Source organism: Limulus polyphemus, unplaced genomic scaffold (assembly GCF_000517525.1).
Source record: "Limulus polyphemus unplaced genomic scaffold, Limulus_polyphemus-2.1.2 Scaffold213, whole genome shotgun sequence".
NCBI classification, from domain to species: Eukaryota; Metazoa; Arthropoda; class Merostomata; order Xiphosura; family Limulidae; genus Limulus; species Limulus polyphemus.
Genome location: NW_013665823.1, coordinates 31148 through 54041, shown reverse-complemented (window position 1 = coordinate 54041; position 22894 = coordinate 31148). Strand labels below are relative to the sequence as shown.

Sequence of the window (22894 nt, the reverse complement as noted above, 5' to 3'; positions counted from 1 at the left end):
GTGACGCTCAATCCCACTATTCGTTGGTAAAAGAGTAGCCCAAGAGTTGGCGGTGGGTGGTGATGACTAGCTGCCTTCCCTCTAGTCTTTCACTGCTAAATGAGGGACGGCTAGCGCAGATAGCCCTCGTGTAGCTTTGCGCGAGATTCAAAAACAAACAAACACCTGAAGTCTTAAGCTTTATTCTGAACGTTATCTTCATTCTTATACCAGCAATTCTATAGATGGCCATATTATTAAACCACAAACGACTTTTTTAAAGTGTATATCTTCTATATATATATGTAAATACATACACAATGATTTTAAAATGACCACAGACCCTCACATAGCCATGTGATGGGGCATAACACCCAACACAAAATATAAATCTCATAACTACATGATTGACAATGTCTTACAGAAAAGTCGTAAGTCCAAGAAAATTGTGCTAGTATAGAAGTTAAAGAACTAAAACTGAGTTTAGGAAGTGGATCTGATTTTTACCTGTATTATTTAAAAGCATAATTTTATAGCTAAATATTATATAATTGAAGAGTTTTTAAAGTTTAGACAGTTTGTTTTAAAAATTCGCGCAAGACTACACAAAGGCTATCTGTGTTAGCCGTCCAAAACGTTGAACTGATAGCTAGAGGGAAGATGGCTATCCAATCAACTGCGCCCATTGCTAACTCTTGGACTACTTTAATAGAATACAGTGATTTGACCGTCACTCTTACAACGCACCCAAGATCCACAGTGCTGAACGAGTTTTTACAGCCTCGGTATGCGAGTCATGGACCCTTAGATTCACTGTCAAGGACGCCAACCACTAGGCCACGCCTGGCTCATAAGCGAAGAGAAGTTTTTTGTTTTTTTTAAATATGGAAATTAATCTATATTTCTCTTTATTTCAAACAATCAGTACATATATTTAGGTCGTCTCGTCACAACAAGCAGTATTTAATCTACATCTTCACAGCATTTCGGCTAGCTAACAGTGACATGAACAAAAGTTGCTGGCTACGATCACTTGGCATCATGACTATCATACTTTCAGTGACTTGAAACATGTTTCTGTTCCAAGGTCCGGTATGCAACCTGTAGTCTCTTTGCTGACTAATTCAGGTTTGATATATATTACTCCGATTGAGGACAGTTAGTACAAGACACGATGCAATTCCTTTCCTGTCTTTAGTGTGGACAGATAGCATTTACAAACCAGATTTGACAGCATTTCATCATTTGAATGCTGTAAGAAAGTATCATTTGTGCATACTATAAAAAATAAAAAACATAAAGATCACCCTTGGACTACCCGTCAAGAAGACTTTTACCTCCCCTTCTACCCCCATCGCAAAGCACAAATAGACACTAACACGACTAAATGAAATTTAGGAGTAAGGGCAGTGATATAGCTTTTAGATACACTGTGTTCAAAACTTTGCACAGCAGCTGCTAAGGAAATAACATGAAAAATGAACTGTAAAGTATAAATTACAAATGATATATATATATTCTTAATACACTACCCAACATTAAAAGTTAATCAGATATGCACCATATATAAATATTTTATAGGTGGTAAGTCAAATGTTATATTACGTTAAAGGTGGCATATTACAACGCAAAATAATTGTTATTTTGCGTTGTAACATGCTACATTCAACGTTTATTTGTTTGTAATCCAAAGCTACGCCATGGATGGGCTACATATACTGTGCCCAATGCAGGATATGAACTTCTGATTTTAGTATTATAAACCGTCAAGCTTACCGCTGAGCCACCGATAAACGAGCAAAAGAAAAGAAAAAAAATGATGAAGTGTTTTCATGCTACGAATTTATAAATTTATATTTTATTTAAATGATTACTCTGAATTGTTTAAGTAGATGAGGTTAAAATGTAAAGGGGTGTATTTCAGGAACTGGATGCTGTATACAGAACAGAAAATTTATTTTACCGAATTGTATTTCAGTGTCATTTGGGATATCTCTTAAGATATCTGCATAAAGCTAGTGCAGTGCTTCTATTGGTTTTGAACAAACTTACTAAAAATATTATTCAGTTGTTTTCTATATATATATATACACACTAGCTGATGTTTCCGTTAAACGCATGGGAAAGATATGAAAAAGAAGCCAGATTCGAGCGCCGAAGTTTCTATGACACTTATAGGTTATATGTCAGATTTGGTGACAATCGACCCAGCGGTTCGCCAGTTATAAGCCAGCCACAGACAAACTTGAATTAGTAAAATTTGAAACAAAATGTTTGATATATTACTAATTTCTGATAGCTTCCTTGAATTAAAACTTTCTGACAAACCACTTTGCTAGTTCTTTTTTTTGGGGGGGGGGGATTTATCTTATTTGTAAGACAATAGGACTAATATATCGTAACCTTATCGTTGCTCAAGACTTCTTGTGTAACCTATATGGAAGATTCCCCAATAGCCATGATATTAAAGGTGTGTATTGGTGATGCCATTTTATCTTTATTCTTCGTTAACTGACTGCAAGACAGGGATGATTCTACTTCAATATTTATTGGCTCAGTATAAAGCAAAAAATATACGTAAATTTCAACTTCTCATAAACTTTTATAGCAATTTTAAAAATTGAAATTACTTGGATGAAAGTTAAAACAGAAACTCTTAATTAAACTAATTTATCAATATACCTAATAGTTTCGTGAACTACTAAATTTTTCAAGGAGAACAATCTTAACAAAGCATTGTGATTTAACTTTCTTAATCTATCCATACACTAAACTGCCTGAAGGACAAATCGTAAAAGCGTATGATGCGGCACTGAGAAATAAGTTTTGTAACTAAGGCTAATTCAGTATGAGCACTTTTTTTTTATGAAATCTACTTTAATTTTGCTCAAAACACACAGTTGGTATTAACAGCCTACTTCAGACACTAACCCTTTCTTTAGTATATTATATCAGACGAACATCTGTATTATATGAAAATAAGAGCGCCATTTTGTCGTGTCAGTCTACTTATCTTGTATTAATTTTAAATAATAAATACCTAGTAAGCTTTTACTTACTAAGCACTACCATATGTGGGCCGTCTTATCAGTCTCTGGTCTTCTGCTTGAACCGTATGTTTAAAAATAGCGTCACTAATCTTAAACTATCTGATGTATCTAACCTTATTAATTTAGATAAGGACAAATTATAACATCGTTGATACAATTTTCCAAACAAACTTCTCTCAAGTATAGTTTACTCCCATTAATGAACCTATATACGTTGTCAGCAGAATACTAGCGTAAACTTGCATATCAACTGAGATGAACTTACATAGACAGAAGGTGAAATATGAGATCATTTAATGAACTTTGGGAAATTTATTAATGATAGTGAATAAACATGACGTTTTTTCCAGGAATATATTACCAGAATTTTAAGATATGTACAGACACACACACACACAAAACATAATTTAATACCTTACTTACACTTCGATATTACCTATACGAGATTTTTTGGACTTTCTATTTGGTTAAAAAAATCGCTGTTGGTGTTTGCTCAACAATACTTTATTAGTGAATAAAAAATATGAATTAGAGTCCATTAATATCATATTGGCATTTATTATGTCAATATGTTTGAAAGTTATGGAACATATATTTATTTTAAACCATCAAAAGAAATAGCAACCGTAATCCGAGCCTTTAATCAAACAAAGCAATACGTGTAAGGAACACAAAAACTGTTCACCCTGTACTATGGCTGTCAAACGACTCTGTTTATAAAACTTTTATGTGTTTTGTCTTGAACTTATTCAAGATTGCTAACAACGAAATGATATCATTCGGAACCGATTTCAAAGTGAGAAAAGGATCAGAACAATAGCAACCGTCATATTCTTAACAGAAACTGGTATAATAAAGAATCCTTTACAAACACTAAAGTCCTGTAAATATCAAGACGCAACCACTAGCACAAATATATGTATCTTTAACTCCTGTAAAATAAAAATGTCTGAAAATCCAGGTTAAATAGTTAGCACACAGGATCACCTACAAAAGTTGTAATGTTTTTAAAACGAGACCCAAAACTCGAGCGCTTTCGAATAGTTGACTATTCTGTCTGAAACTGATATTAAATAGCTAATCAGTAGCAGCTTGGTTGCCTGCTTTTTGGATTATTAAGCTACTGTAATGTCCTTTAAATAATATTAAGTAACTAATTAGTCGCAGCTTGGTTTGTTGTTTCTGAATTGCTGGTAAACAGTATTATGTAACAGGTGTTTGAAAAGTCACTTCCGTTTTAAAGGAATGCTTTCAGGAAACCTATAGACATAATGTTGTGAAATTCAATATGTAGACCAAACTGAACATGCGGAAAACAAAGCCTGCAGTTTTGTGGTGTGTTATAATGACATCATGGTCACACTATGACACTAATAGGTATAGAAGCCATTGTCTAGTATTACATTTAAGCAGCTTTGAATAAGTCACTGAAATGTGTACATTACTTTCCGGATGGTCAAATTGGTCAGCAGCACTCTACCGTCCACCATCCAGATTGCTGTCGCTCTTCGAACACAACTGCAGCTTAAAATGGGGATATATTTTGCGGTGTCGCAGGGATTCGAACCTGGCTTGCCACATCGAAATCCAGATCTCTATCAAAGGGATGGCTGATCTGCGACCTAAAATTGAAATAAATGAATTCAAGTTGGAAATATCAACCATCTTTAGCAGTTTGACAATCTAACAAAACCGCTACAAGTAACAAACATTGGTAAGCTACCGGTGTCGTTAGCATAGATCCTCCCTGTGAAAAGTAACATTTTTCTCATTATAGAGCTATAACCTTGGAAATTTGTCACGTGTTAGTATGGTAGCAACGAATAAATGATTGTGTCTTGGCTTGTTCTCATAAGAAAACTGGTTTCTATTGTCTGATAAAATAATAAGTTTACCAGGTAGCTCTGATAAAAATATCTTTTGAAAAAGAAACGATTAAAAGTGGGGTTAATTAAACGTTCATTATGTTGAAAGGTTTTTTGTTTTATTACAAATGATAAAAAATTAAGAATTATAAATAAATAGTTTATAAGCAAACAATTGGATTTAAGTCAGTTTTAATACTAGGACTATTCACCATGTTAACTTATTTTTTATTGCGAACTTTCAGTCCCTCTCGACAAATAAGACAAGAACAAAAAAAAGAGAAAATTCAAGAAGGCTATAGCCATCTTGTCAGAGTTTGATTAAGGGCTGGGATTCTTTTACAGTAGGTGTCTGTGACTTGTTGGCGATAAATTCGAACAATAAACAGACAGCACAAAATCCACTTGATTTAAAATAATATATTCTAAACAAGTAAAACGTATCTACAGAAATTCTTTACACTATAGCCTATAGGATATCAAGTTGTATCTAACACTCTAAACTTTTCTTGACAAAAGTCCACACAGACTAGATCAGTTACTTAAGAACCCAATTAAAAAGACGAATTGTTCTTCTCCATTGCTCTTTCTCACTATAAAATCTACGATAAATTCACTATTGTTACCACGTGGGTTACCAAAGTTGTATTCAGAACTTTAAATAATTGTTTCCTTTTCGTCAAAGTCCACACAGACGGGTTCAATTACTTTAATAAACACTTTGACAAGACAAATTATTCTCCTTATCTCTATTAAACGGTGAAACTCATTTTAAATATCGCCCATTACGGCTAAACTAACTGTCACGCAGTCTAACTTCACTTTCAATAACTTAACTTTTTCTGACTTTTCACCTTACTTCTTTTACTGTTTACCACAGTTGTATCCAGAGTTTTAAATAATTGTCTCTTTTGTTTTGTCAAAAGACCACATAGCCTGGTTCAGTTATTTTAGAATCCAATTGACAAGGCAAATTATTTTTCCTATCTCCTTTGTTACTAAATAGCTGTGAAACACACTATAGAAATTACTCGTTAAGGCTATTCACTCACACTCCGCCTAACTTCACGTTTTCTTTCACTAACTAATTTTTTTCTGACTGAACTTCACTTGCTTTTTCCTTCTTTTTTTACATTGCCGATAGACTATTTATATATATTCTGACTGAGGCCTAGAACACTTTAGCGCTATTGTGATAACAATGTTACACACAACGAGAAAACTTAGAAGCTTCGAGCAAGTTGACGTCAACAATATTAATAATGCCTGGTACAACAATTAAACTGCATACACTACGTACGACTCGTACCGAGTTACGTAACTAAATTTGTCAAACTATCGCCTTTAAAATAATTACTTTTAACACTCTTGTTATGAAAAATAAATAATCATTGAATATTAGATCACGAAATGATCTAGATAATAACTCTTACACTAAGCTGTCTTGTATGTCCAACACATCTACACACATAACAGTAGTCCACCAGTATACATCTACCAAAACAGCGGTTAGCAACTTCTCAGTGATTTATAATTTAAAGAGATTAGATTTGTCGTGATTTGATTTGAAATTACTTTTTAAACATACAGCAATGGAAAAAATAGGGAAAAAGTGAATAAAATTAGAATAAAACCCAGGTATTATGGGATTTCTCTCCTCTATTGTATAAACATCAAATGCACCAGAGTAAAGTTACAAGCGTATAGTTCACAACGTGACTGGCTGTCATCCAAGCAATCAGATAGTGGCAAACACACGTAATCCCTATAAAAGTACAGGTAGTTGCGTTATTAACAGCAGTAATATGATGAATTAACTCATGGCTCAAAGAAAGAAAGAAATGTATAAATCAAAGTTTGTGTTGGTGAAAGCGATAGACTGGGGCTAAATTTGTTGCTTCATTAGGTGCTGTGTGGAAACTGAGAAGGGTTTATGAACTAATAATGTTAATAATAGAAGCACCTGATGTAAAAAGCCCAAACATTTTAAAAGTAATGTTAAGTAACTTCTGGCATACTCTTTAACTGATACACGGCAATACAGTAACGATCTTTTCAATGGCCTAGCAGTAACTACAACTGTAAATGTTACCTCTAGAACAATAATACATACAAAATCATGATGAAGTCTCAATGGATGTATAGTTGCTCAGAACATATTACTCAGGAGATAAAACCGAAATCAAAGGATGAAATGGGCATCAAGATTCAAACAATGGGGTAGCTTGAGGAGGGCGTTCTTTACACACAAACATTAATTTAACTAGTTTGGTCTTCCTTGGCTTACTTGTTTGTAATTAAGCACAAAGCTACACAATGGGTATCGAAACCCGGTCTCTAGCTGTGTATGTCCGCAGACATACCACTGTGCCACTGGGGGGGAGGGGCTCCTTGGCCTGCACAAAGTCCTCTGATATAAATATTACTAACGCTGCATTTGCTTATATGGAAGTGGAGAAAATGAAACGGCAGTTAAACTATTTAGTTGTACTGTGGAGAATAGTAAAATAACATTTAAAACAATATTTCACAATCACGCGTTGATAAACTAGCTTATAGCAGCATAAAACTGCTATGTGTTAAAATATTGTAAAACTTATTTATGTTTCTTTCATATTTTTTCCAATAATGTTTGATACTAATGATACATTTAACTATTTATTTGAGGCCCATCATGGCAAGGGAGTTAGGGCGCTCGACTCGCAATCTGCGTGTCGCGGGTTCGAATCCCCGTCCCATCAAACATGCTCACCCTTTCAGCCGTGTGGACGTTATAATGTGACGGTCAGTCGTTTGTAAATTCGTTGGTAAAAGAGTAGCCCAAGAGTTGGCTGTGGGTGTTATGAGTAGCTGCCTTTCACTGATAAATGAGAGACATAACAAACGAAACTATTTATTTATTTGCAATTACTCATTTTTTGTGACTTTTTATCACCTGTTTTCCATAACATTTCTAATACCATAACTCGTCTTTATATTTTAATACCCCTAACTATTTAGACCCATGTGTCATATTTTGTAAAACCTTTAAATTTGCTATGCACTACGTTCACTTTTGTCAATAATTTCAAGCTGAACCAAATATATATTTGTATTATTTATTTTCCCCTCGCACCATCATATAGTAGTGTGTTGTCTGTCAGTCAGTCAGTAGACACTAAAATATCATCACATAAGGGAAGCTTAACATTGCAATGTGTAGTGTCATGACGTCAGTAAAACGTGCGCATGCCAGGAATCACGAGAAGAATTGTTCACTCTGTAGGCTACAACACAGCATGACGTATGAACTTCAAAAGGAAGAAATAGAAATATTTGTTGCTCTTGAAACAGAACACTTTCGGAGACCATGCGCAAGTACATCTAATATGCTAATGACATTTAAATAATGCATTACGTATAATGTTAACCGTGGCATAGCGTCTCATATAATGGCTCTGAGTTTTTCAAGTGCAAACTTTTAGCTCATAGCTCCGTCATTTCTTTGAAATATAATGACAGTTTTGGACTCAAGAGGTTAAACTCTTTCCATTGATGGATTTGACCACGCCAAAGGTCTCATAGATTGATTTACACTAATCCTGCCTAAAAGAATTTCCATTTGGGGATAATCTGGTAGAGATCCTGATCGGTAATAAATTACAATCGAGTATACGCGCGCCCCACGCTTGGTATTGCTGGCGCACAAAAATATAGCTCATGAAAAGGAAGAAAAAAAAAGTCCCAATAGATTTATTTACTCTAATCCTGCCTAAAAGAATTTCAAATGCCGCGGCTATTGGGGATTTCCTTTTGTTTGTATCATTTTCACCAAGCGTAACATGCAATATATGTATTCAAACCATCGTGTCATGAAATAATATTTAATACTGTGTGGGTATTATGTGAAGTATCAGCCAGAAATAAAGTTAGCCCTATTTGTACGGCAGGGAAAGGGTAGGGGAAATGTGTATGTCATGACCTTTATTTAATGTTTTACTTTCAAAGTTTAATTAACTACCTAGGCCATCAATGTATGCCAATAAACTGGTATCAAAATGTAGGTTTTAATTGATAATTTACAATGATATAAGCTTTAAGTTCATAACTACAAAAGAAAATATTTAAATACATTCTCATTCTTCACTTCTCTGTATCATGTGACACTTCTTCACTCAAAATTGACCATTTTGAATTTTCTTTCTACCCCTACATGATCTGGCACACTTATGATATACATATTGCTAAACTATAATGATAATTTTTAGCCTTCAAGCTTCTCGCTTCACTGAGATATAAACAAGACAGTCTAACCCACATGCCACGACCCACCTACCACATCCTGTCTTTCAAAAAATGTCAAAAATTCTCTCTGGCATTGTCTATTAGATTATTTTCAACAATAGAAAAGAAGATTTTACTTTATTAAATTCATTACGAAGCTATATCGTTCATATAATGAAATATTCGGCCACTGTTTCATTGTTTGTTATTGTGGAGTTCGTCTTGACCATCTAATGGCATTTGGTAACTCATTTATAAATAGCATAGCTAGAAAGCCAGTTAAATTTTAATAATTTTTCGACATTCTTCGTTCTGTGCCTTATAACATTTGTGTTATAAGTGTCATATTTGAAATTTAAAAAATATTTTGTGGAACACCAACATCATTAAAAAAGTAGGCTTATGGTACTCCATCTACTTCTTTTTCTGAAGGAAAAAAAAGACAAGTCTAGATATAAGTAATAACTTTCTTATGTTTTATGAATATCTTTTGTTTATTATAAGAAAAGAAACTAAAATGTAAAAATTAGAATCTTTTGAGGTTAAATAAGAAAACTTAAATACAAAAAATAGATAAACACCGGATGATTCATTGCATTTTTAGGTAACTAGACACTGGACAATTAGACACCTAAAAATATGAGGAAATAGTACATTTAGACACCTAATTATATTAGAGGAGTGTTAAAACTTTTAAAACTTTGCAACATACTTAAAATACATATAATGGAGTATATTAAGCTGGTAATACAGTAAGCCTATATCTATACATTTCATGTAATGGAGTAAAGGACAGGGTTGAATTCACGTGGTCAGCTTTCTAACCATTTGCGATCATCATAGCATGAAAATTAAACCATTTCCTCTTTAATGGCGTTGTATTTTTTGTTTGTTTATTTGAAGTTAAGCACAAAGCTACACAATGGGCTATCGGTGCTCTGCCCGCCACGGGTATCGAAACCTGGTTTCTAGCGTTGTAAGTCCGCAGACATACCGCTGTGCCACTGGGGGGGGGTCATCTTTTGTAATTATTGTTCTATTTTATAATAAACAAGTGGTGTCTAAATGTTCTACTTCTTCAGTTTTTAGATGTCTAGTTGTCCGGTGTCTAATTGTCCAGTGTCTAAATGTCCGGTGCCTAGTTGTCCTGGATTCACGATTAAAGAGTAACCAAGCAGTAAAATTGAATGAAAATAAGTGTAAATTGTTAAGAGTTTGGGGCTTTTTGGGATAAATAATTGAAATTATCTGTTACAATCTAGAAAAAAAAATATTTTTGATTTTATTTCATATATTAACTTTTGCTGGAGAATATTTCACTACTGTTAATATTAGGATAAAGAAAATAAGAGAGGGAGTATAAAGTGTTACCGAAGAAAAAATTGGATATACATTTATGACATTCTAGATTTTACGCAAATGAGATCTGAAAACTAAGATTTAAAAAGTATTTTTTATTCTAAACGTAAAAAAATCACCGTGCACTAAGACTAGTCTAAGTCAGGTTAAATCAATAACTTCACAAACAAATAAGGCTTTGTTAAAAATTCTGATTTTTTCTGTGCATAACGGACGCATAATGTTTACTAAAAGCTTACCAAATTTCATGAAGATACATTTAGTAAATTCGTAATTGTAATAAACTGCTACGTATAGCTTCACAGAAATGGGGTTGGTGCAATGCACTGATACCGTTCACTTAGGTTAAAGGAACGATGATATAAACTGGTTATATAAATATCATTGATATTGATTTCTTCCTGAAACATTTCCATATTAATTTGATTGCTCATACTTACTGATAAGATTTTGTTGCTCTAATACTCTTCAGTCAGAGAGTCAGTTTGTTTAATATTTAAACTAGTAGGATATAGTTATTTAAATATTCAGAAAATTATTTTATCAATTTAGGTCTAGCCTCATCTCAGTTGTTGAGAATGGAGAATAACCTTGCATTGTAGGATGGTTTCTGTTTTTTGAAATAGCTCGCTTTTATTGACGTTTTATTTTTTTTATCTTCAGTTATCAAGTTTTCTATGTTAAACTTCTTGAGAATGTGTATTTATTGTGTTTACACACCAGATTGAATTTGGTGAATATTGGTAATCTAGATTAAAAAAAATTTCTACATACAAAAACTATCTTATGTCAATCCAAAGTTCTTGTTTTGTCATTTATTACTATTCAGTATTTCGTAGTCTAGGAGTTAGGGCGCCTAACTCACAATTTGCGGGTTGCGAGTTCGAACCCCTTATCAAACGTGTTCGCCCTTTCATCTGTGGAAGCGTTATAATGTGACGTTTAATCCCACTTTTCGTTGGTAAAGAGTAGCCCTCTAATTTTTTACTTCTAAATTAGAGACGATAGTTAACCCTCGAGTAGCTTTGCAGGAAATTCAACAAACCAACCAATATTTTGCTTAGCGGCTTCATCATGACACAATCTGGATATTGAAAAGTGCTTTTGTGTGTATAAGGTAATGAAGTTTAAATCCAATAAACACTATATTAAAAAAAATGTGAACGAAAATATTGAAATGTTGCTTATTAAACATAAATGCTGTCCATGAATGTTGTTGTTGTTTTATACATTACTCGATTTGTACTTTTCTAAAGTGATAGAATCTATTAAATACACCTCAACCGTCTGTCAAGCTTAATAGACTTAGAATACTTTACTATTTTTACAATATAGATGGTAAACTAAACTTTTTATGGAGTTTTCTGGAGAAATTTGGTACCTATATCACTGTGGACCAATTTCTGATCATAGATGTTTGGTAACATACAATCTATAACATGCAACCATTAAGTCAGTTCAGATATCAAGATACAAGTACAGTATTACTTAAAATGATCAATTTCTTCTTTCTCGGTTTTTGACAAACAACACTTAGCTGAAATCGAATTTCAATTTTCTGACTGAAGTTGTTTGAATATGTAATCACTAGCGTCATTTAATGTTTTGGATTCATTCACGAATTCCTTTTCTTCATCACAACTTGAATTTCACGGAAGAAAAGGTAACGTAAAGTTCTAATTAGTTTGCTGATTCATTACTCCCGCTGCAACAGACTAATATTTCTGAATTATTCAGTCGACTAACTGGTTATTCATTTATTTATGAATTTCTTTTCTTCGCCAAAACCTGAATTTCAATTAAAACGTTTAAGCGTTTTACTGTATAGCTTTCCTGGAGTCAAAATATGGAAGATCATTAAAGATTAAAATTATAATCATGATACCAAACCTTCGAATTACCACAAATCGGAGATAAAAAGAATGGTAAATAACTTTCAAACTTCTTAGTGTTGCTTAGAGACACTGAGCTATAGAGGATAGTAAGTTTCTTATTACAGTTGCTTTAGAATATATTATCTATATTATTAATTACTGGTAACAACTTCTTGTACATTTCCAATTATAAACCTTGTACTAAGCCTTCTTCTTCGAAGACACTAAGTAAGCTATATACACAAACTTATCCATATGCTCTATACGACTATTGAAATCACACTAAAACGGATCAATCTGATTTATAAATAAAGTGGTACAGACACCTTTCGATTTGAATTCACTCAATGGTGACCAGTTTGTTGTTTTTATACCTTTATCAAATACGACGTTAGTAATTAAGATTTGTATTTAAAATGGCCTTACTTATCTAACTTGTGTTTGCTGGAAGGTGCTGAAGATGAGCGAGCATGACATATACTACATTCATAGAAGAAAATCCTTGAACTCCTCTGGCACTCCATCTGAACAGGTGGATTGTGAAACTTCATTCCTATGCTGTCTTAGCTTTATCTGTGTTAGATAACGAGATACAGAAACTCGAGACGCTGATGTCATGCCCGTCTTATTAGTTATATATACTCACACATATGCGTGTATATATACTGATATTAATTAAAATATATAGCATGTTACATTCTTCGTTTTGTTTAGAATGCATTTTATGCTCTTGGGTTTAATGTAACCAGAGTGTCATGGCAGACGTGTCATCCGAAAAGGTTTATGTTTATCAAATATATGAATGTCAAGGTCGTAATCACAATAATGTCAGGAGTACATTTTTATCTCAATCGTCGGACTCTTCGCTCCGTAGCTCGATATGTTAACCACTGGACCATGCTCGGCTCAGGTTAGATGTGTAACCAGTGGAATGATATATCAGTAATATCTGTGGTAGAAGTAGAGCCTCAAGTAAATAGTAGCTTACAAAACACAAGTCATAAGTTGAAGTTTAATCTGAAGACGTTTAACTAACATCAGTTCTACAATGTCATGCTTCGGATTATTTAAAATTACTCTAGACTGGTGTAGAAGTTAGACTGATGAGGCGTGTATCTTAACTTTAAAAACTGATATTATTTCGATTTGAAAATGTGTTTCTAGTTGTTAAAAACGTTATATAGTTAATTGTTATGAAAGTCCCGGCCTACTTAAATCTCTACACAGCTTGCTCATGTACCTATCTCCATTGATTGTTGTTCAGCTTTATAACTTACCTGCTGAAGATATGTTTTTATCTCAGTCGTCGGACTCTTCGCTCCGTAGCTCGATATGTTAACCACTGGACCATGCTCGGCTCAGGTTAGATGTGTAACCAATGGAATGTTATATCAGTAATATCTGTGGTAGAAGTAGAGCCTCAAGTAAATAGTAGCTTACAAAACACAAGTCATAAGTTGAAGTTTAATCTGACTAACTTTTGTCCTTGTCTATTATGACCAATTTTTAGATTAACACTTTACTTCTGTTCCTTATGTTTATTAATCTGTTGCTTCTCTCCTTGTATATTGGGACCAATTTTCAGGTTAACACATGGTCTACTTCTGTTTCTTATGTTTGTCAATTTACCTACTTTTGTCCTTGTCTATTATGACCAATGTTTAGATTAACACATGGTCTACTTTTGTTTCTCATGTTTGTTAATTTGCCTACTTTTGTCCTTGTCTATTATGACCAATGTTTAGATTAACACATGGTCTACTTTTGTTTCTCATGTTTGTTAATTTACCTACTTTTGTCCTTGTCTATTATGACCAATTTTTGGATTAACAGATGTTCTACTTCTGTTTCTTATATTTAACAATTTCACTGCATCTATCTTAGTGCATCTTGCTTGTTTTTGTGTTTAGATCTCACATTGTATGGTTATTATACAGATTGACAGTTTTAGTAGACAAACGCAAGAACATTCACGTAATAACTAAAAATATAAACATAATTATAATCGCCATAATATTTAGAAAATGTGTTTAATATTTGAGGAAAACAGCCTACAAGTACTAGCTGTTTGGAACATTTTTAAAATTTGAGCTTAGCATGTATAACCATGATTATCATCTTGATTAAAACTTGTTTTTGAGTTCATCCTTTAGGAATAACATTTTACTTTGCTGATGTTGGGATTTCTATTCAGATTGAGAGTTTATTTACCTTTATGTTGGTGTTTCTGTCTTCGTATTGTAACATTTCTCTGATCCAAGGGTCACCACTAGCAACTAGTTCTAACAAATCGGAATTAACAAAGATTGAACTTCAATGAGATTTTAAAAACTGCTTCTCTATAGTGAGATACATATTGATTTATAAGCAATAATATTTATTTAGAGAATACTCCCCGCAAAAAATTGAATGAAATTATTAGTAGAAACACTGGGTGTAAGTTGAAATTACCAAAGCAAATCAAATTAAAGCTTATTCTAAAGCCACACCTCCTTCACTTGCTTATCGGTAAACACGAAAGCTTAATATTCAAAATTCGAGATTCGATCCTTGCAGTGGGCATAGCTCAGACAGCCCATCGTGCAGCTTTGCGCTTAAACAAAACAAACATTTTGAAATAAAATAGAACAAAAAACAAAACTTCAATAGGTATTTTTTATAATTAATTAAAAACTATGTACAGTGTATTGTAGAATTAAAACTTCAAGCTAAACTTCCTGTTCTAAATATATTTTAATTAAATCATTTCATTCGTATTTTAGATATCTGTCAAGTTAATTAAATAAGCAGTAAAACTCTGGTAAACTATAATGGATAAGCCAGTTAAAAAAGAATATTTACAAGATTATCACATCCCTTACATGTTAATGGCCCAAGTTGGATAATTGCTGGGAGTATTATTTGTTTGTTTTATAATTAAGCACAAAGCTACACAATGGGCTATCTGTGCTCTGCCCACCACGGGTATCGAAACCCGGATTCCAGCGTTGTAAGTCCGCAGACAGACCGCTGTGCTACTGGGGGGCTGCTGGGAGTAACAAATACATAAGAATACGAAGATCAACATAAAAAATAACAGCTAGCTACAAACGTTTAAATGTATTCAATCTGTGACGGACTATTCATATTTAATTAAGGTAAAACTAATGATTTTGAATTTCCAATAACATTTCCATTAAAGAATAACTTCGTCTTGATACCAAAGTATTGTGGTCAATATTTTGATTTAATATCACACTTGCAGTGTTAAAAGTTGAAAGCAATAAATTTAACATTCCTGATAAAAATCATGCAGGATTGCTGATAATTTTTCCACGTTCCTGTTAATATGTTAATTAATGATTTAAAACCAAAAGTGTGTAAAAATACAATTATCATTTGTCTGCCATAGTGACACAGCGACATGTCTGCGGACTTATACCGCTAGAAACCGGTATTCAAGTTATTGCTTAATGACAAACAACAACTTGTCTGCCACAAAACACTGTCAACGAGGCTTCTTTTTCAATACCAGTAACTTGTCTTTCTATTAGTTTTGTTAGTTCGCGAGTTTTTGATGTATACATCTTAGCATTAACATTTAAATCGAATTTCAGATAAACCTTTAGCTGTGATAGTTCAGCCTAGCGACACAGCGATATGTCTGCGGAGTTATACCGCTAGAAACCAGTATTCAAGTTATTGCTTAATGACAAACAACAACTTGTCTGCCACAAGACACCGTCAACGAGGCTTCTTTTTCAATACCAGTAACTTGTCTCTCTATTAGTTTTGTTAGTTCGCGAGTTTTTGATGTATACATCTTAGCATTAACATTTAAATCGAATTTCAGATAAACTTTTAGCTGTGATAGTTCAGCCTAGCGATGTCCATAATTTTATCTTTACCCTCTTAATTCTTATTTGTTTCTCGACATAACTTGCCATGATTATTATAACGAAAAAAAACACAATTAAAATTAACTATAAATAAAATAAAGCTTGAGTATTTTTTTATGGTGAACAATAATAACCTATGGATAAATTTAATCACACCATATTTCGTATTCAAAGAAATAAAGATGCCTCTTTCTAAACACAAGATAATGTGTAAATCCTTCTGTAGAGATTGATTTAGAAATTATTGAGGTATTCATTCTCAAGCGAATAAATCTAGCCAGGAATACTTAAACTAACATTATCTCTTTGTGATATTAATTATGAAATTGAGTTTGATTTAAATGCCTAGGTAAAAAGAAGGACGTTGATAATTGAACAAGGTAAAAAACATACTTACTAATTCTTCTTTCCTTAGGTAGCAGTTTACTTATATCAAGAAAAACGCAGAAGTCTTTTGAAGAAAATCATATAGGAAGCGAACGTTTACAGAGCTAACACATCTTCACTAAGTTACAAACAGCTAGGTAGAGCGAAAAGCAAAAAAAAAAATGCTACGGTAACATAATGCCTATCGAAACCGTATAATTAAACTGGGGTGTTCATATTCAGCCATTCATAAGTTTAACAAAGATAAAATAATGAAATTGGGGGATGAAAAAAATATTATTATGGACTAGGGAGCGAGATACAAAAAACTATATAAAAGAATTCTTTTCACTGACAAAGAAATATGAACACATGATTATACCGAGGAGAAATGACATTTTAACAGGTAAAATAAAACCATACTACTCAGAAACACAAGAGACTGACAAGTTTAAATAATATTAGCTTAAAAAGAGCAAATAATTAAGAGTGTATGAATTGAAATAATCATGGACAAAAGAGATAAAAAGCTAGAATACAAATCGTTCAGACAATATCGCAATAAAATAATTCTGAAACAACATCGAAAAGAAATACAAATTATAGTCTGTTGAAGAGAAAGAAAGTGAAACAACCTAAAGAAATCAAATAACTGAATCTCTATATAAACTGTTTCATAACACCAAACAGTAATTTGTGATGGCTTTCTCTTGCCTTGTTTCTTAGTTAGAGCAATGATTACGTCACTCTTCTTCCCGTCTCCTACTCCCAACAAAGGGATCTAAACGTCGTCACACTCATGAAACAAGGGAGACGTTGCCCATTAGAAATTTCAACCAATCAGATAACATTATTTCATTATAAGTGTAGAGATCCTACGTTGTATTTCCTGAAGTTATTATCAAAAACTATTAGTCTTGGGAAAAAAATGTCTGTTAATACATTTACAAAAACAATTGAAATTAAACGTTTCTCTCTTTTTCTGTGTCACGTGCTATATCCTGCAAGAGGTTCTCTTGCTAATTAGTGAATAGATCAGTATGCTGTAAGATATCATATAAATATATGTTTCGAATTTCCTAATTGCGATTTTTTTTTATTGTTGTTCCTCTTCTTGTTGCAATTATGACACGTCTTTCCTGCTAGTACCATCCTGATATCGTAACAAAATTCAATGACGTTAGCAGTTTCTTTCACGAAAGCAAATGTTTTGCAGCTCATCCCAGTATGTAGCTGTTCCCGTTTTTCTAGATATATTCCGGATTACTAGACACAATTCCTTTTATTTAAGTGTTGGCTTTTTTATTTAAATGAATACTAATCAATTATGGAAGGTGATAGATCAATAAAAATGTAGGTTACATCTCAGCAAATGACGTTTGAAATCTACAGAGCATTGATGGTACCCTGACTACTGACAGGTACAAACACATTTTTATCCATAAAGTCATTCCCTCAGAAACAAGATCTGGTGAGAAAGAATCCATTTTGTACCAAGACAGTTTTCCAAAGCATGCATAAAATGTGACGAAACAATACCTGGAAGGAAAAAGAGATCGATGGAACACTGAAAACTGTGGCTTGGCCTACACAAATTTCCTATATGAATAATATTAGGGCTACGTAGTCTTATGTGGAAATATAGGAAGCCAAACGGTAACAAGACAATTTAGTTGAACTGTATGAAGTAAAACGGGTTATTTTGTAGAATATTTCAGGAATATACACTGATAAACGTGTAGTAGCATAAAAAAGTGTGCTACTCTGTTTAAAGTAAGTGGAGATAATAGTGAATTGTACAACTTATTCTGTTTTCTGTTGTATTTTCTGCAATAATCTATAATCCTAATGATGTATTGGCCATTTAGGTGCAATTACTCACTGTTTGTGACACCTGTGAGTGTATCACTTGAGAGTTTCCACAGTACTTTATATATTAGCACAAAATTTAAGTCAATTAAAATTATAACACTCTTTGATCATTAATTAAATTGAACAAGCTTTGTTCAGAGTTGTAGAGATAACCATATAAGTTTTTAATACTTACATTTAGAAAATTGATTTTGGTTTTTTAATGTACTGTTTATGATATTTTAAATTTTACAAATGATGTGAAATTGTCTCGACTTTTAGACAATGTCAAGAAGCTTTACCGATTACTCGCCGTACATAGCTCTATTCCCATTTGAAATAGATAGCAAAAATATTTTTAAGGAACTCTTACCAAAAACATTAAAAGCTTACCGAAATAAGAGAAAGCCAGTATATCAGGTCTAAATAAAATGCATTTAGTGACAAATATTTAGACTTAATTTGCATTATTTACAGTTGTTTAAATTTCATAAAACTAAGTAACACTGATGGTTAATAAAAACATTTTAACATTGACTTCAATCTTTTAATATGACTAACAATAAATACATTAGAACATCATTAAAAACATGCTGTTAAACCATAAGACATGAGAATCAACATGATCTTTTACCATCAAACTGCAAATTATTTTGGCTCATCTTTCATATATTTATCAACTAAAAAATTATCGATATTTTACTTTCATAAAACTCTTCAGGAAATATGTTTTAAAAGCTTCTGATAAGCCTCTGGTAATAAAAATGCCCCCCAGTGGCACAGCGGTATGTCTACGTACTTATACTACTAGAAACCGGGTCTCGATACTCGTAGTGGGCAGGGCACAGATGGCCCTCTTTGCCCCCCAGTGGCACAGCGGTATGTCTGCGGACGTACAGCGCTAGAAACCGTGTTTCGATACCCGTGGTGGGCAGAGCACAGATAGCCCATTGTGTAGCTTTGTGCTTAACTTCAAACAAACAAACAGGTGGCCCTCTGTATAGCTTTGCGCTTAACAACAAAAGTAATAAAAATCCTAAATCCAAAATACCGGAAAACAAAATTGTTTTAAGATTAATTTCACTCAACGCTTCAATGATTGTGTTCACTGGTAATGTTCCTTATTCAAAGAGCCGTTCTTCAAACAATAGACATAATCATGAACAATCCTACACGATTAAGCCACTCTACCAGCAGCTTGTTAAACTGTAATATTATATTGATGAGCTTACAAGATAATTTCATTCATAAGCTGGTTAAACTCCGTCACTACTAAACGAGAATCAGAATTCGAATAACACTTTTGTTTTTGTTTTCGTTCATTTGTTGGGTAACTGTTTGGTTCATTTGTTATGTAACTGTTTGATTCATTTGTTGTGTAACTATTTGATGTTATAACTGTCAAATTGAAAATGTAGTTAGTCGGTTTGTGTTTTAATTATGGTTTACAAGCTTCTGAGTTCTGACAGAAAATCAACCGTTCTCATTTAACAGCAGACATATAAATAATACGTATTTCTCACGAGAACGACACAAAACAAATACAACCACAAAAATATCTCGCGTGTTATAAGAGAGCAGTGTTTTAATTTTTTGCCTGAATTTAGTATATCGTTTCTTTTTGCTTGATAACTAAGTGGGTATGCCTTTATTCTCCATCTTGAATAGTGAATGAATAAATATATTCAGTTAAATTAACATTTTGAATAATAAACTGTTAAACTTTTCTTTCTATGTCGTAACTGTATATTGTTTACTCATTTCCGAGCCAGAGTTATACTGCAATGCCATCTGGGACGACTTTTACTGTTGGCCACCAACCCCAGCTGGCCAGGTGGTTTCAAGAACGTGTTCTGAGATTTTCGAAACCCTCCATCTTCAAGTAGATGCCGAATCAAATGGTAAAATGTTCATTCTGCTTTGAAACTACTATTTCATCTGTTTAAAACTATTATGAAGTACAGATATATTTTCTTAATACATATAATGATAACATATGAACTTCATAAAACAAATATATCAAAAAGTTGGTCATCTCCAATAACTTGTACAAAGAGAATCGTTGAAAATATGACTTTTTATCTCGTAGCATCATTCATCTATGTTGTTACTGAAGATGCCAACTTGCCTTATTGGTCGTAGGATGATATTGTTACTCGTACTGAAACAAACTGTGTTTTATCTCATTACATCACCCATATGTGTAATTAGTCGTGTCTATGTTGTTGTTTAACTCACCCATTTGTATACGTACTATCTTATTGGTTGTAGAATGATATTTGTACTGAACCAAACTGCATTTTAGCGCAAGATGTATTTGGCATCTATTCATATTAACGTTGACGACCTCTGAGTTTGACAAGTAGTCTAAGCCTCGCCATTAATCATTGTTGTTCAAAATGAAATAAGAACTTATTCTTTTATTCTATAGGCGCCAAAGCCTACAGAGTATGCGAAGAAGACGCTTCGTGGCTACGGGGAAATTGGACTAATTACACGGCGTGTATCGTATTAATAAGAGAGGTAAATACTTTACTCTTGGCTGATAAAAAAAAGTTGAAAGAACAGATATACACTGGCAATCAAAGCGTCTTCTTAAGACAGAAGTAATTTATACCATGTAACGTGTTTTAATTTTAAGTCATAATAATAAGGAAATGTCACATGATACAAAACGTTGAAGCCTCTTGAGACGACCTTGTATCTTAGTGTAAATGGTCATTCACGAATATTATGAAATGTACAAAAAATGCGGAATCATCATTTAGGGTAGAGTAAATTAACTTTGTTTGTGAATTACAATTAATTATTAAGAGTAATATTATGTACTGCTATTTATATAAATATATTTATTTTATTCTTCTACAGGATTCGATAGCAGCGCCCCTGGCGGTAAGCTATATCCTCTTCATCTGTTCAGTCTTGTCGCTTATAGCTCTTATCATCACCCTCTTCATCTTTTGTTATTTCAAGTACGTATGATTGTATTTTGTTATTAGTCAGTTAATTCATAAATGTATTGTATTTTCGGTAGATTTTCAGTTTGCACTAGGAAATAGGCAAATGTGATTATATTCATATTAAAACCTAGAACTGTATATATCCATCTATCTATATTATACAAACAAAACAAGCATGTTAATTTTAGAATGCAAAGAAAGCATCACAAAAGAGAACGTACAGAAGGAAGACACACGTTGTAGTTGGAGTTGCTGTATTCTCCGAATAGAACAACAAAAAAATGTTTCAATCCATAATGCCCCAACTTAAGTTGCAGTTTACTATCTACAATGACGTGAAAGGGTGTAATCACATCCAATGAAGTACGAGAAGAATAAATTTTAATTAAGAAGTTAGCACACAGGATCACATACAAAAGTTGTAATGTTTTACAGACGTGAAGCATAAATTATAATTGAGAAGTTAGCACACAAGATCACATACAAAAGTTGTAATGGTTTTCAGACGAGAAGAATAGATATTAATAAAACAAGTCATTAAGGACAGGCTTACATTAAGACCAATTCTTTAAAGCTGACATGCCGCTCCTGTAAAGGCCAAAACCTTTTTTAATAGATAAAAACTTCATGTGACTAAGTAAAAGAATATTAAAACTATAATACTGACGAAATAGAATAAGAAACTACTCAATCCCAATTCTAGCCTTGACAAAAGTATTGTAAGAATGAGCGCTTCCTTGTAAACGCAAGATTTTATGTAACCAATCAGACACTTTAGTAAATGAAGGTTCATTTAAAACATGTATTTTATAATGAAAATAAAGTAACACATACATTTTCATTTATATAAGATTTTTATTAAATGTTGCATTATATCAGTAATTCATTACAACCTATATATTTTTATTGTCGAAATATTTGAAAATTCGATTAATTAATAAAAACAACAAAAATATTAAACTTCATGAGCGAAATCATTTAAGATATTAAATATCGAATCGTCTCTTCAGCTTTATAGCTTTTTTTTTCAATCTTACTGAAAAAAATGTCCTCAGATGTTGGTTGCTGTTTGTAATTAAGCACAAAGCTACCCAATGGGCTATCTGTGCACTGCCCACCACAGGTGTCGAAACCCGGTTTCTATCGTTATAAGTCCGCAGACACACCGCTGTTCCACTGGGCGGCAAGGATTTAGGAATCCATTACTTTTAAACTTGTAAACGTTTTACTTTTGCAGCATCTGAGGCCCCCCAGTGGCACAGCGGTATGTCTGCGTATTTACAGCGCTATAAACCGGGTTTCGATACCCGTGGTTGGCAGAGCACAGATAGCCCATTGTGTAGCTTTGTGCTTAACTTCAAACAATCAAGGCCCGGCATGGCTAGGTGGTTAGGGCGCTCGACTCGCAATCTGTGGGTCGCAGGTTCGAATCCCCGTCCCACCAAACAT

At 33.1% G+C, this 22894-nt stretch overlaps 1 protein-coding gene across 2 annotated transcripts in view; it reads left to right on the top strand.

Moving 5' to 3' along the window:
- Nucleotides 1–22894, top strand: part of LOC106478454 (calcitonin receptor-like) — a 45169-nt gene that overhangs the window by 1520 nt on the left and 20755 nt on the right. The window contains exons 2-4 of one of the 2 annotated variants that reach the window (XM_022382058.1): nucleotides 20258–20386; nucleotides 20917–21008; nucleotides 21354–21457. In XM_022382058.1, coding sequence (XP_022237766.1) covers nucleotides 20258–20386; nucleotides 20917–21008; nucleotides 21354–21457 — 325 coding nt within the window. Of the gene's footprint in view, nucleotides 1–20253; nucleotides 20387–20916; nucleotides 21009–21353; nucleotides 21458–22894 lie in introns of both variants that reach the window. The other variant, XM_022382059.1, reaches the window with a different exon arrangement.